We start from the raw sequence: 16,777 nt of genomic DNA on the forward strand, positions 1-16,777 counted from the left end.
TTTAGCAATTTTTTTTTTCACTTTTGGGACTTTTTCATACGTTACCATGCACGCGGACTACAATTGAGAAGGGAATAGGGTGCCGCGCACACAACTGAGAACAGACTACGCCCCCCCCCGCCCTCCCACAGCCTGGGTGCTTATGCTCCGTTGGGCTAATAAAGCCATCCCTTATGTTTATGGGTGACTGTTTCTAGTGAGTGCATGAAGCCAGATCTAATCAAAGCAGAACATATTCTATTTACTGGCGCTGCGAGAGGAGGTTCATATCTGTAAGCAGATCATCCCTTTGACTTTCATTTGCGATTTAGCATCAACAACAAATAAAAATTAGCTTCCTCCGCGCAGAGCGGGGTCATTAGTGGCTGTGTCAAGAGCATTTTGCAAATGAAAACGTTGAGAGAATCGCGTGTTAGATGCTAATTACAGGGACTCAGACAGAAGTAAGGAAAATATTTTAATTGCAGGATATTCTCCGAGCTGGTAGAAATGACTTGAATTTGGCATTTTTCTATGAGTGCTAAAATGTTCTGTTTAATTGAGTTCTCTTAGGAGAGTTAGGGGATTATTTTTGGCATTTATTCAAGGAGAATTAAGAATACACTGGGGAATTGTTGATGAGCAATCAACAAATACTGTGGGGGAAATGTGCTAAGGATGCGAATACGACGCAGTCATACTGGTACTCTTAGTGCGACTCATACGACAGGCAACGGACATTTTTTGGGGGGAAATACGATTCGTAAATTGGCCAGATTTACTCATCTACTGTATTTATGGATTCGTATTTGGCCGATGGCGTAGCCAATCGTATTCCGCCGTATTTGTATTTAGCGGCTGAATATACGTCGGCTAAATACGAGTCGGCATCCTGCACGGATCAGTCAGATCCATCATATCAGTCAGATCCGTGCAGGCAGCAGTGTAAAAAAAGATAGTCTAAATAAATAAATAATTTAAAAAAAACGTGTAGGCCCCCCCCCCCCCACCGTCCACACCCACAACCAACCCCGGGCTCAAATGGGTCCACTGTATTTTTGAAAACCAGCATCAGACCCAAGGGACGGTCCTGGTTCCCAAAATGTGGGGGACAAAACGAGTAGGGCTCTCCGTATTTTTGAACCAGCACCAGGCCCAACCAGCCAGCAGGGTAATGCCACAGCCGGGCGGGAGACATTTTATACAAGTGCTCCCGGCCAAAGCATTAATCCCCTGACCGGTCAGTCTGGGCAGGGGTCCTGGCGAAGTGGGGACAATGAGGGGTCCCCCCTCCTCCAGAAGGTTCCTGTCCAGACTGAAGCCTGGGGCTGTCCCCAGTGCCCCTGGGCATTGGGCATCAGGCTGATGTTGGTGTGAAAAAGAGATAAAACTATTGTGTATTGCTGTGCAACTACCCGTTCCAGTGGGCCCTTTAGTGCCCTGCATGCTGGGACTTGTGGTTCTGCAAGTCCCTGGATGCGGTGCGGGCTTGCTGGGACTTGTAGATCTGACTGATCCGTACAGGCTTCTGCAAAATTTTCCAGCCGTATTTTAACGGCAATTAACGGCCGTATTCCACTATTTAGCTGCCGTATATTATGTACCGCTGCTTAGTAAATTAGGAATCACTGTTCGAATAAATGGTGATTCCTAGACGCCTATTTTAGGTGTATTTAGCTTAGTACATTTTCCCCTGTGTAGTATACACTTGTGTGTCAGAAATAATGATGTCCACTGTGACAGTTGGTATCCAGGTGAAAGGTCAACAGTCAACAGGTCCATACTATATGGTCAATATACATTATGTCATCAGGTTGACCTATAAAAAGGTCGACAGGTGAGGAAGGCATACTCTCCAACGGTACCTTTTTGGCCGGTACAGTACCCTTTTTTATTTTTGCCTGTACCTGCCAAAAAAGGACTTTGTACCAGTTTTCTGGTTCTCCAGCTATCCACTAGGAAAGAGTGCACCTAAACCTACTAAAATGTCTGAAAATTCCCGAGCAGTGATGTTTCCCATAGCAACCAATCAGATCCTGTCTATATTCTTTAAGATGCAATAAAGAAATGACAGTTAGATTCTGGTCACCTCTTGAATTTTGGATGGATTAGTAAATCTAGCCCTTAGGATCTTTGAATGAACACGTTTAGTTTCTATGGCGATATCTGTCCAAGAGCAGAACGTTCCGTCACATTTATTCTGTGTTCCGTGCTGTCGCAGTGTACTGAAGCGCCGGCATGGCTGACGCCGGGAGTGATATAAATGCGTCTGTCTGTTTCCCGCCAGCTGTGACATACGAGCGTTTACGCTGGGATTTTATGCTCCGCTGTCTGATTTCACATCTGCGACATTTCTCTCCGCAGCCCCTGAAGATGCGCTGCAAGAGTTGTGCGCTGGTCACCAGCTCCGGGCACCTGCTGGGCAGTAAACTGGGTGAGAAGATTGACCAGACGGAGTGTGTAATACGTATGAACGATGCCCCCACTCAGAGACATGGGCAGGACGTGGGCAACAGAACCAGCCTGCGAGTGGTGGCGCATTCCAGCATGCAGCGGGTACTCAGCAACCGGAACGAACTGCTAAACCTGAGCCAGGGCACCGTCTTCATCTTCTGGGGCCCAAACCACTACATGCGCAGAGACGGGAAGGGCATCATCTACAACCATCTGCAGCTCATCACCAAGTTACTACCTCGACTCAAAATCCACATCATCACCCGGCACAAAATGCTGCAGTTCGATGAACTTTTCAAGAAGGAGACGGGAATGGACAGGTAGGGCGATGGCTTGTGTGTGGGCAATGGCTTGTGTGCGTGGCCGATGGCCTGTGTGTGGGCGATGGCTTGTGTGCGGGCCTTGGCCTGTGTTTGGGTGATGGCTTGTGTATGGACGATGGCCTCTACACCTATACCGTTACCCCCCCTCCCCATGTACTTGGCAGTGGTAGCTCGGCTCCCCCCCCCCCTTCCCTGGTACTTGCTAGCTGGTATGCCCGCTCCCCTGGTACTTGCTAGCTGGTATGCCCACTCCCCCCCTCCCCTGGTACTTGCTAGCTGGTATGCCTGCTCCCCCCCCCCCTCTCCCCTGGTACTTGCTAGCTCGCAGGGCAGGGGGGATCATTCAGTGGGCAGTGTGCGGCGGAGTCCGTTCTGGGAATGGGAAGTCAGCAGAGGGGTCCCTGCGGCGGATGGGAACTAGTAGTAGACTTCCCATTCGCTGAATAGACCCCGCCACACACTGCCCACTGCATGATTCCCACTGCCCACTGCATGATTCCAGTTCCATATGATTCCCAATCCTGTATCAGAACATACTAATCATATCACCTCTCAACCTCCGTTTCTCCAGTGAAAACATATTCAGCCTGGTTAGCCTATCTTTGTATTCTAGTGATTCGAGACCTGTTACTAGCTTAGTCGCCCTTCTTTGCACTTCTTCCAATTCATTTATGTCCTTTTTAAGGATCAGTGCCCAGAACTGAACACAATATTCCAAGCGTGGTCTCACCAATGCCTTGTAAAGAGGCACTGTCACATTGGCATCCCTTGAATCCATTCCCCTATTAATGCATGCCAGTGTCCGGTAGTGTTATAACAGGTCAATAGTACGTCTGATGGATTTGGTTTTATGTATATTTCATATTTATGTGCTGTAGCTGCTCCGCAGGGGAGGTGTTGGGGACGTGGTTCAGTCCTGCCCCCACCTTACATTGACACACCCACAAGCCTCGTTCGGGAGGTGTGGCTTACTCTTCTGGGTATGGGTGAATCTGGAATACATTCTGTGTGCATGAGGTATATGTACCATTAGCACAATGTGCTCTAGAGCCGGGGTGGGGTGCGGGTGGTTACCGCTGCTTTGTCAATATTTCCTGTCCCCTCCTGCTAAGTAATATCTGCAGGCACTACGTTAGGAACGACCCCACAGCCACCATGACACAGTCCATTGCCACTAGTATACTCGCCCTACAGACACCCAAACACCCTTCACTATACTGCTGAGCCCAAACCTCTCTCTCCCCTGTCAGGCTGTTTTTTCCGTCTTGTTGCTTAATTAACACATTATATTGATTAAAACCCAGTCATGTCGTACAGATGTCAGCCCCAGGTACACGTCTCCTTTCAGGCTGCAGAACTCATCCCGCTAAACACTGCAGTGTGCAATCTCCTATGTAATTAAAAGGTGAATTATTCTATTTGGAAACATAATGAAGATTCAGCTGAGTCTCCGGCTTCCCTGCAGTTACTGTCTGTGCAAACATGTCATTTATTGTAATTACAGTCTGGGAAATGTGCGAGGGGGGGGGGGGGGGGGGGGACTACGCTGCCTTGTTTGGGGAGAATAGGGGGGCAGAATTACAGCGGGGTTTTGCTGCCTTTTCTCAACATGAGAAGCCGAATTTCCTATTATGTACAGTATTCCCTATCACTTGTTTCTCTATGACATCAGGGTACTGATTTGTGTGAAGTTGCTGCCCAGTGTTGGGAGTTTGGGGGATAATATAGTGGCGGGGGAGGTAGGGACACTGGGGGTTATTCTGGTTTATTCAGTCTCCCGTGCGTTTGCATGAAAACGCTGGGTTCCCATGGTAATCGCATGGTGACGCGAGTGCGGGGGGCGGCAGCTGACGTCAGTGGATGCCATCTGCCCACCCGCTTCCCGCACAGGGTGCTCGCAGATCAGAGACACCATAGAGGCGAGCGCTGGAGAAATCATTCGATCAATCAAATGATTTCTCCCCCGCGGCTAATGGATGATTATGCAAATCATTGATTCGCAGCCATGTGGGGATTCGCGGGGGATCGCGGCGCGCGAGGGAGCCCAGCACTTTTGGCGGCGTCTAGTAAACTCACAAGGCTGCAAATTTCGCAGCCTTGTGAGTCAACCAGAATAAGGTCCACTGAACAGGGGGTGGCTGTGTAATTACAGCGGCCCCGTCTATTCCCTATTAGCAGAATTCAGTGATAAATGCCATGATTTTGTAGAATGTACTAGATCAGGGAATTCCCAACCAAGGTCCTCAGGGCACACTGACACTCCAGGTTTTAAGGTAGTGCCCCTGTTGGCCAGCAAAGACATGATAAATGCCATTCGTTGGGTATGGAATGGTACTAAAGGGGTACATTTGGAGAGACATGCAGCAGTGAGAGGTCTGGGCAGAGTCATGAAGGATCTCCAAATGACGGGTGTCACAGTGCGGCCCTGGGCTACCTAATGACGGTTTATCCATTTACTGTAGAGATGAGTGCCGGGGCCGAAGATTTGGATTTGGAATCGTCCCCATGATTTGGATTTGCCTTTGTCAAGCGGTGGTGAAAGGCTTTGGATTTTTTTTTTATGGTCAAAAACCAGCCAAATCTTGTAATGTTTGCGTTTTTTTATCCCTAGAGTAATATTAACCTCAATAACATTAATTTCCAGTCCTTTCCAGACAATTTTGACCACTACAGCTCACAATGTTGTTTTCATACAATTTATTTTTAATGCGCAGCTTGTATAACGCTGCGTGGAGGCCGAACAATCACACACAGACCTTCTGACAGTATACTATGGGTGCAGTACACACAAAGAATGAATAAAGAAGAGAAAAATTGATTTTTAATGCGCAGCTTATGTAACTTATATAACACTTCGTGGACACAGAGCAATCACACACGGAACTTGTGGTTTATGCTATTGGGGTGCAGTATACACCAATAAAATAAAATAAAATATTTTTACTCTGTATTTTTTTTTTTGTGGACGGGCCTTGCACGCAGCACAACTAGACCCGCCGGGCACTAGAAGAGCTGTGCACAGCTGGAAGCGTGAGTGTAAAATGGTGACGCCAAGCTTTTATAGACTCAGCGTCTCGCGAGAATCCGACGCCAGATTCCCGCGTTCGGCCACGCTCGGGTTTCCGAACAAAGCCGGAAACTCGTGAGCGCAGTTCGCCTGCCATCGGGTCAGGTATGTCCGAAGAATCTGAACCGCTCATCTCTAATTTACTGTACATCCATTTAACCAGACCCGGTGCACCCATGCAGATCCGTGCCCATCTCAGTCTCCCCGAGGCCTTATTGTTACCGGTCAGATAAAACCATTCTCTCAGCTGTAACACAGGGCCCCGGTTCTGCGAGAGTGGCCCTAAGTTACAGGGGTTCTCCATGGGTGGACTGTGAGAGATGTAAGGAGACACACCCGGTGTCATTTTAAACTTAAATAAATCCATAAGTGCAAGGCGCAGACTTTCTGTCTTACGTTTGCGACAGGGTCTGTAGTTTCTAGGTCGGCATTGACAAAAGGTTGACACAAGCAAAAGGTCAGCATGAAGCAGGTCGACATTAGATTGTCACTTTTTAATTAGATTTTTCTTTGTACTTTAACATCCATGCAAGGGTTCGTGCTGCACTAATCGGGGGTCCGTGTCATCAGATACACACACACAAAAGAGAAAAACTTATGCCGACTTGCTTGTGTCGACCTTTTAGCAATGTTGGGGTTTTTTTGTCGACCTTTCCATCCACTCCCGGCTACAGAGCCTCAAGAAACAAAGGCAGGTCCCATAAGAAAATATCGCGTCAGTCCTTACTGGTCCCAGCGCAGAACAATCACATTTGTGCCACATCCCAGACGCGGAATGTAATGTGCAGCAAATGACAGTATTCAGGCCATTAGCTAATACACGGTTTTCAGCCGTCTTTGTATCCCTGTAATTTGTATAGCGATGGGCCGGCTAGTGCTGCATCTAGGGTGTAATATAGAGAACTGGTAGATGGAATAGCTGCTACCCCGAAGCTCGCCGTCCAATCGGAATGCTAAAAACTGAGGAGGTCCCTGTCATTGGGCCTCAATCTGAGTCTGCGCCATCGGCCCCTGTGCCTGTATGCAAATATCCCTACAAGCCCCTCCCTGGTGTGCAGCCGCGTGTGCACATAGACTGAGACGCCCACTTTGCGCATCTGAAGATGCTTAGATACCACTTGGCGTGTGGAATCCTGCGCCACCCTCTTGCTAGCGGAAGATTCTCCTTGAGTATGGCAGTAATGGCTAACCTTGACACTCCAGCTGTTGTTGAACTACACAAGCCAGCATGCCCTGCATCAGTTTTTGCATGGCCAAATAGTACAACTGATGCAGGGCATGCTGGGATGTGTAGTTCAACAGCAGCTGGAGTGTCAAGGTTGGCCATTCCTGGAGTACAGTCTCCAATGTGCGTAGTTCTGCTTCTGATTTTGCAACCAGTAATGCGACACGCTCACAAAACACTCTGCGTCATCACCCAATAATTCCTCAAGACATTCCTGGGACTGTAGGCCTCTGTGTCTACTGATACGCCGTGCGCACTGACATAGCCACACTCACAGGAAAAGTAAAATTGTGCCACTGCGTCTAACATGGACATTGCACCCAACTCATTGTACCATGTGGCGCAGGGCGATCGTCACCTGCAGAATGTCACAGAGGTGGTAACGCGACAATGAGGCCTAGTTATTAATATGCCGGTACCTATCCTCGGTTATTGCCTCTAACACATGGATTGCCGGGGAGACTACCATGATCCTGGCACGAGATAAGAGTCTGGCGCAGGGAGGGGCTTTAGGGACAGTGACCAATAATTCTTTGCTTCCAGCTTCTGGCCGGGCCTATAACAGAAACCGCCACTTGAGACCACCATTTTATAATTAGGCCCGATGAAGCCTCCGTCTGAGGTAAAAACTCTGTAATATACTGTATATTCAGAGGGGAAATAAACCAAAGAAAACATGTCCTGTAAAACTAGATGTAAATGATTTCCATTACTGTATGTGACATTGATTAATGCCTGTGTTACAGTCACTCCAGGGCCAATGCAGGATTTCTGACAGGTTCAATGTTAATTATTGTCGCAAAAAGGAATCTAATACACATTTTCCTGCGGCCACTTCCACCTTTTACTCTCTGTTATGTGTCACATTATATAAACTACATCCACGTCTGCTACAGTATCATACGCTGTGTATAGGAAATGTATAGTGTGCTCCCTGCTGGTCATCGGTGGTACTGCACTGATTTCACTGCATGGACTGGTATGAGCTCACTGCCCAGATGGTGCCTTCTGGTGCTGGTAGGATGCCTAGACAGGCTCTTCACTATGTACATAGGTACAGGGCGCATTCCTATATATCAACGCCGTTCTGTGATGTCATGGTGTCAAGTGCACCAAAGGTGTGACTGTGGAAGCCATTGGGATACACGGAACTTGTCATCTTCTCCTCATGTGGACAAGAGGAGAAGTTGCCCGACCAACCAATAAGCTCCAAACTACAATTCATTTAGTATAGTCTAGAAAAGAATCTTTAGAAGGTTTGATACATCTTCCGTGTGTTACTGACTGCGGTATTAATGCTACTATCAGGCTGCATGAAGTCTGGGCCAGGAACTCTGGTGTGGGACAGACTGTCAAGCACATATGGCAGCGTGCAGTGTGCAAAGATGTGAAAGTATTTTTTTCCCCACGTTGCCTCTAACCTCCCCCCAAAAAAAACGTATCACCACATATTTCCCGATAGCTCAGAGCCTTGATAAACTTTCCGGTCACATATCTTCCATGACATGATGGCAGCATGGGTCCTTGTGAAGGAGACAAGCGTTGGGTATAGTGCCAATCACTGGTTAATGGGATGTGACGGTTGTCCCTCGGTGATCGCTGTATCTCTTCTGGAATACTAAGTTATGTCAGTAACAGGACTATGGGATGTTCTACACACTTCTATCGCAAACCTCCAGTGCTTTCTAATCACCTCTCCCAGCCGCTCCCCATCTGTCTGTCTGCTCCACCCCCCCCCCCCCCTCCTGTCTGCCCCCCCACAGCCTGCCATACCCCACAGCTTCCAACATTCTATAGTAATCCCTCATGGACATATAGCCTAAACTGGCACCTACATGTTATACTATAACTATAACTAGTACTACTAATATAATATTAAACTAAATTACATGTAATAGTCAACAGATTTTCACATTTTTCTTTTACGTAATTCTGTATGTTTACCACATGTAAGCCAAAGAAGTGGAATCATGTAACCTTGTGGGCTGACGTTGCTTCGGACAGGGACTATTCCCAATCCTATTCCACGGTGGTGGTTAATGATGAAAACCCAAAAAACAAATCTGTTCGACCACATTTGTGTTGAAGCACACGTCGACCTGTTGACCATGTCTGTATGAGGTTGACGCACATGTCGACAGGAACCCACTGGATTTATGTACATACATGTAGTTACAATGTTTCTGTGACATGTACAGTATGTGGAGACACTTATACCACTTTCACACCAAAATCCCAGTTGGGTAACTGAACACGGCCCCACCCCGTGTCTCACCCGTTCCCGGCTCCACCCCGTGTCTCACCTGTTCCCGGCTCCACCCCGTGTCTCGCCTGTTCCCGGCTCCACCCCGTGTCTCGCCTGTTCCCGGCTCCACCCCGTGTCTCGCCTGTTTCCGGCTCCAGCTCGTGTCTCGCCTGTTCCCGGATCCACCCCGTGTCTCACCTGTTCCCGGCTCCACCCCGTGTTTCATCTGCTCACACCACCATGTTAGCACACTGCTGACGGCCGACATTGGCTTTCTGGAGCAATCCAAACTTTCAATTATTCAGAAGGTAACTAAGCAGTGATAGAGGATAGAGGCATGAGGGGTTACTGATGGAGAATTAGGGGTTAATGAATGATGGATGAGGGATTTATGATGGAGAATAAGGGGTTAATGACTGATGGCGGAGGGGTTAATGATGGAGAATAAGGGGTTAATGATTGGTGGATGAGGGATTACCGATAGAGAATAAGGGGTTAATAATTCATGGAGGAAGGATTACTGATGGAGTATAACGGGTTAATGACTGATGGAGGAGGTATAACTAATGGATAATAAGGAATTAATGATTGGTGGATGAGGTGATACTGATGGAGAATAATGGGTTAATGACTGAGGGATTACTGATGGAGAATAAAGGGTTAATGATTGATGGATGAAGGATTACTGATGAAGAATTATGGGTTAATGATTGGTGGATGAGGGATTACCGATGGACAATGGGGGTTAATGATTGACAGATGAGGGATTACTGATGGAGAATAATGGGTTAATGATTGACGGATGAGGGATTACTGATGGAGAATAATGCGTTAATGATTGGTGGATGAGGGATTACTGATGGAGAATAAGGGGTTAATGACTAATGGATGAGGGATAACTGATGGAGAATAATGGGTTAATGATTGACGCATGAGGGATTACTGATGGAGAATAGGGGGTTAATGATTGGTGAATGAGGGATTACTGATGGAGAATAAGGGGTTAATGATTGATGGATGAGGGATTACTGATGGAGAATTAGGGGGTTAATGATTGGTGAATGAGGGATTACTGATGGAGAATAAGGGGTTATTGATTGATGGATGAGGGAAGGGGTTAATAAGTGATAGATGAGGGATTACTGATGGAGAATAACGGGTTATTGATTGATGGAGGAGGGATTACTGATGGAGAATAAGGGGTTAATGACTAATGGATGAGGGATAATTGATGGAGAATAATGGGTTAATGATTGACGCATGAGGGATTACTGATGGAGAATAGGGGGTTAATGATTGGTGAATGAGGGATTACTGATGGAGAATAAGGGGTTAATGATTTATGGATGAGGGATTACTGATGGAGAATTAGGGGGTTAATGATTGGTGAATGAGGGATTACTGATGGAGAATAAGGGGTTAATGATTGATGGATTAGGGAAGGGGTTAATAAGTGATAGATGAGGGATTACTGATGGAGAATAACGGGTTATTGGTTGATGGAGGAGGGATTACTAATGGAGAATAAGGGGTTAATGACTGGAGGAGGGATTATTGATGGAGCATAAGGGGTTAATGACTGATGGATGAGGGATTCCTGATGGAGAATAAGGGGTTAATGATTGATGGAGGAGGGATTACTGATGGAGCATAAGGGGTTAATGACTGATAGAGGAGGGATTACTAATGGATAATAAAGGGTTAATAACTTATGGAGGAGGGATTCCTGATGGAGAATAAGGGGTTAATGATTGGTGGATGAGGGATTACTGATGGAGAATAAGGGGTTAATGGCTGACGGATGAGGGATTACTGATGGAGAATAAGGGGTTAATGACTGATGGATGAGGGATTACTGATGGAGAATAAGGGGTTAATGATTGGGGTATGAGGTGATACTAATGGATAATTAGGGGTTAATGATTGGGGGATGAGGTGATACTAATGGATAATAAGGGGTTAATGATTGGGGGATGAGGTGATACTAATGGATAATAAGGGGTTAATGACTGATGGAGGGATTATTGATGGAGAATAAGGGGTTAATGATTGGTGGACGAGGTGATACTGATGGAGAATAAGGGGTTAATGGCTGACAGATGAGGGATTACTGATGGAGAATAACGGGTTATTGGTTGATGGAGGAGGGATTACTGATGGAGAATAAGGGGTTAATGACTGATGGATGAGGGATTACTGATGGAGAATAAAGGGTTAATGATTGGATGAGGGATTACTGATGGAGAATAAGGGGTTAATGACTGATGGATGAGGGATTACTGATGGAGAATAAGGGGTTAATGACTGATGGATGAGGGATTACTGATGGAGAATAAGGGGTTAATGATTGATGGAGGAGGGATTAATGATGGAGAATAAGGGGTTAATGACTGATGGAGGAGGGATTACTGATGGAAAATAAGGGGTTAATGATTGGTGGATGAGGTGATGCTGATGGAGAATAAGGGGTTAATGACTGGTGGGTGAGGGATTACTGATGGAGAATAAGGGGTTAATGACTAATGGATGAGGGATAACTGATGGAGAATAATGGGTTAATGATTGACGCATGAGGGATTACTGATGGAGAATAGGGGGTTAATGATTGGTGAATGAGGGATTACTGATGGAGAATAAGGGGTTAATGATTGATGGATGAGGGATTACTGATGGAGAATTAGGGGGTTAATGATTGGTGAATGAGGGATTACTGATGGAGAATAAGGGGTTAATGATTGATGGATTAGGGAAGAGGTTAATAAGTGATAGATGAGGGATTACTGATGGAGAATAAGGGGTTAATGATTGGTGGATGAGGTGATGCTGATGGAGAATAAGGGGTTAATGACTGGTGGGTGAGGGATTACTGATGGAGAATAAGGGGTTAATAGCTGACGGATGAGGGATTACTGATGGAGAATAAGGGGTTAATGATTGGTGGATGAGGTGATGCTGATGGAGAATAAGGGGTTAATGACTGGTGGATGAGGGATTGCTGATGGATAATAAGGGGTTAATGACTGATGGATGAGGGATTACTGATGGAGAATAAGGGGTTAATGATTGATGGAGGAGGGATTACTGATGGAGAATAAGGGGTTAATGACTGATGGAGGAGGGATTACTGATGGAGAATAAGGGGTTAATGACTGATGGAGGAGGGATTACTGATGGAGAATAAGGGGTTAATGATTGGTGGATGAGGTGATGCTGATGGAAAATAAGGGGTTAATGACTGGTGGGTGAGGGATTACTGATGGAGAATAAGGGGTTAATGGCTGACGGATGAGGGATTACTGATGGAGAATAATGGGTTAATGACTGATGGATGAGGGATTACTGATGGAGAATAAGGTGTTAATGATTGGTAGATGAGGGATTACAGATGGAGAATAAGGGGTTAATGATTGGGGGATGAGGTGATACTAATGGATAATAAGGGGTTAATGATTGGGGGATGAGGTGATACTGATGGAAAATAAGGGGTTAATGACTGATGGAGGGATTATTGATGGAGAAAAAGGGGTTAATGATTGGTGGACGAGGTGATACTGATGGAGAATAAGGGGTTAATGGCTGACAGATGAGGGATTACTGATGGAGAATAACGGGTTATTGGTTGATGGAGGAGGGATTACTGATGGAGAATAAGGGGTTAATGATTGGATGAGGGATTACTGATGGAGAATAAGGGGTTAATGACTGATGGATGAGGGATTACTGATGGAGAATAAGGGGTTAATGACTGATGGATGAGGGATTACTGATGGAGAATAAGGGGTTAATGATTGATGGAGGAGGGATTAATGATGGAGAATAAGGGGTTAATGACTGATGGAGGAGGGATTACTGATGGAAAATAAGGGGTTAATGATTGGTGGATGAGGTGATGCTGATGGAGAATAAGGGGTTAATGACTGGTGGGTGAGGGATTACTGATGGAGAATAAGGGGTTAATGACTAATGGATGAGGGATAACTGATGGAGAATAATGGGTTAATGATTGACGCATGAGGGATTACTGATGGAGAATAGGGGGTTAATGATTGGTGAATGAGGGATTACTGATGGAGAATAAGGGGTTAATGATTGATGGATTAGGGAAGAGGTTAATAAGTGATAGATGAGGGATTACTGATGGAGAATAAGGGGTTAATGATTGGTGGATGAGGTGATGCTGATGGAGAATAAGGGGTTAATGACTGATGGAGGAGGGATTACTGATGGAGAATAAGGGGTTAATGGCTGACGGATGAGGGATTACTGATGGAGAATAAGGGGTTAATGGCTGACGGATGAGGGATTACTGATGGAGAATAATGGGTTAATGACTGATGGATGAGGGATTACTGATGGAGAATAAGGTGTTAATGATTGGTAGATGAGGGATTACAGATGGAGAATAAGGGGTTAATGATTGGGGGATGAGGTGATACTAATGGATAATAAGGGGTTAATGATTGGGGGATGAGGTGATACTGATGGAAAATAAGGGGTTAATGACTGATGGAGGGATTATTGATGGAGAAAAAGGGGTTAATGATTGGTGGACGAGGTGATACTGATGGAGAATAAGGGGTTAATGGCTGACAGATGAGGGATTACTGATGTAGAATAAAGGGTTACTGATTGACGCATGAGGGATTACTGATGGAGAATAATGGGTTAATGATTGACGGATGAGGGATTACTGATGGAGAATATATTGGGCAGGTCACGGTGTAGGACGATAGAGACGTCACTTGCTTCAGGTTGGCTAAGTGCACCTTGCGGCAGGTAACTTGATGTGACACCCGTGTACCATTTCATGTAATCTACTGTATGCACCTGCACACGTATGTGCTCACGGTTATGTGTGTGCTGATGTGACTTTACCGCTGTCTTTCAGGAAGGTGACAAACACTTGGCTCAGCACGGGATGGTTTACAATGTCCATTGCTCTAGAACTCTGTGACCAGATCGATGTCTACGGGATGGTTCCTCCAGATTTCTGCCTGTGAGTCTCCAGTCCTCAGCGTTACTTTCCAGGTGTCGCCATTCTGATCACTGCACTAATCATTCTTCTCCCCGTCACCTAGCGCTGCTGTGTACACACAGGGGGCCATATATTGCTCAGTGTCTCCTTGTCATCAGCGACCGTGGTCCGGGGGGAGCCGCAGAGCGAATCAGCTGGTCGCAGAAGCAAGAGGGCTAAAAACGGGAGCGCGCACCTGGCAATTTATCGCCGGTGCACACTCCAATTGCAGGCAATATGGCCGCTCAGCGACCATATTGCCAGCGGTTATAGCCCGTGTGTGCGCACTTAAGAGGTACTAGGTGATTCATCGCGCCCTACGGGCGCTCTTCACACCGTCGTAGGGGGCTGCGCCCCATTAAAATGACAACAAAATATTCGTAGGAATGAGTGGGCAAGGGTTAGTGGGGTGAGGGTGTTTTGGGGAAGGGGTGTGGCTCAGCGCGTAACGGCGCATACATAGAGGGCCATGCTCCGTGCATCGCAAGGAGAGGCTCCTTTAGGAGGCCTGTCCCTGCGTCCATCAGGTTACACATTGGTGCTGAAAGTCTTGGTTTTACCAAGTAATTATGGGCGTTAATGGGGGCGTTGGTGGTGTGGTGTGGTGTTGTGGGGTTTTTGAAAGTCTTGCTTTTACAAAGCAATTTTGGGCATTAATGGGGGCGTTGGTGGTGTGGTGTTGTGGGGTGGTGTTATGTAGTGTTATGGATGTTATTGCTGTGCTGTAAGTGTAGGTAGGTGTGCATGGGGTGGTATAGAAAGTGTGTGTGTGTTACAATGGTGTGTGAAAAGTACCTTTTATCCGTTGGTGGTATAGATGAGTGGCCTGTTGGTGTCCAAGGCGGGCAATGGTGGCAGGCATCAGCCACAGTAGTTGTGAGCCAGGAGGGGGTGGCAGGCAGCTGGCTCAGGCGGCCGGTGGTGGCATGCATCGGCCAGAGTATGTTTGCGTCAGGAGGGGGTGCCAGGCAGCGGGTGCAGGCAGCCGGTGTTGCCAGGCATCAGCCACAGTAGTTGTGAAGGTGGGTGGTGTGCCAGGCGGCATCTGCAGGCTAGCGGGGTGGCAGGCTGCAGGAGGAAGTGTGAGGCAGCGGGCGCAGGTTAAAGTCTGCTTGCGGGGCTGAGCGCAGGGTTGGCAGCAGGAGGCAGCGGGCGCAGTGTAAAGGCATCTTGCGGGGCTGCGGGCCTCAGCGCAGGGTTTGCAGCAGGAGTCAGCGGGCGCACGGCTTTCTCGGCACAGTGTGTGTGCGAAGCATGTTCCCGCGAGAGTTGTGACGCGACACTGACTGCCCTGAGCGCAGAAGCCGGGGCACAGGGACCGTGCTGGTGGATTTTGGTGCATTGCTTGTTTCAAGGTGTGCGTTATTGCGGGGGTTAGTTGGGCATAGGCTGTGGTGTAGCTAGGTTCCACAGTGCCCGGAGCTAGGGCATGTTTTGCGCCCCCCCCCATTTGTAATAGGTGGGACCCTTGCGCGGCGGAGGGGACTAACATTATGCCACGCACCGTAATGCCCCCTACACATTAAGCCACACACCGTAATGCACACTACACACTATGCCACAAACTGTACTGCCCAGTACACAATATGCTGCACACTGTGATGCTCATTACACATTATGCCACACATTTTTGAATGTAATGCCCCCAGTGCTTATAAATAATAAATAATGGCAACAGTAGTGCAGCTTTCACAATGCCCCTCAAAAGTGCCACTTACATTTTGTTCCCAGTCCAGCCAGGCCGCCCAACATTTGCTGACTTCACTGCTGCTGTGGTGATGGGAGGAGACCAGAGCAGCTACACAGAGTAGAGATGTGCTGCAGCTGTCTCTTGTGCTCGGTGTGGGGTGGGAGTGGGGGAGAAAAGAGGCAGCTTCCCTGCTGCGTGCTGCTGCCAGCAGGGGGGAGGGCATCGTCAGAGGGACGGTGAAGGACGGCAGGAGCCGATACTGCTCCCTGGTGGGATGGGAGGCAGCTTCTGTCTTTTTGGCAGCAGCAGGGGGCAGCGGTGTAGCTAGGTGCCACGGTGCCCGGAGATAGGTCATATCCCCCCCCCCCCCGGTAATGAATTGGGGGCGTGGCTAACATGTGTTGGCATGTTACATTTGAAATATATGACGCTGTGGCAGAATCTGCTGCGCTATATAAGACACTGTAACGGAATCTGCTGCGCTATGTAAGACGCTGTAACGGAATCTGCTGCGCTATGTAAGACGCTGTAACGGAATCTGCTGCGCTATATAAGAAACTGTAACGGAATCTGCTGCGCTATATAAGACCCTGTATCATAATCTGCTGCGGTATATAAGACTGTAACGGAATCTGCTGTGCTATATAACACACTGTAACGGAATCTGCTGCGCTATATAAGACACTGTAACGGAATCTGCTGCGCTGTATAAGACACTGTAACGGAATCTGCTGCGCTATATAAGACGCTGTAACGGAATCTGCTGCGCTATATAAGACA

The 16,777-nt window shown here is 47.3% G+C and overlaps 1 protein-coding gene across 1 annotated transcript in view; it reads left to right on the forward strand.

Annotated features, from left to right (window-relative positions):
• The window catches only part of ST6GALNAC5 (ST6 N-acetylgalactosaminide alpha-2,6-sialyltransferase 5), a 79,607-nt gene that overhangs the window by 54,256 nt on the left and 8,574 nt on the right, over positions 1–16,777 (forward strand). Inside the window, exons 3-4 of the mRNA XM_083157787.1 lie at positions 2,344–2,753; positions 14,182–14,289. Of these exons, the coding sequence (XP_083013913.1) occupies positions 2,344–2,753; positions 14,182–14,289 (518 nt within the window). The remainder of the gene's footprint in view (positions 1–2,343; positions 2,754–14,181; positions 14,290–16,777) is intronic.

Source organism: Crinia signifera, chromosome 8, assembly GCF_055691185.1.
Source record: "Crinia signifera chromosome 8, ASM5569118v1, whole genome shotgun sequence".
NCBI lineage: Eukaryota > Metazoa > Chordata > Amphibia > Anura > Myobatrachidae > Crinia > Crinia signifera.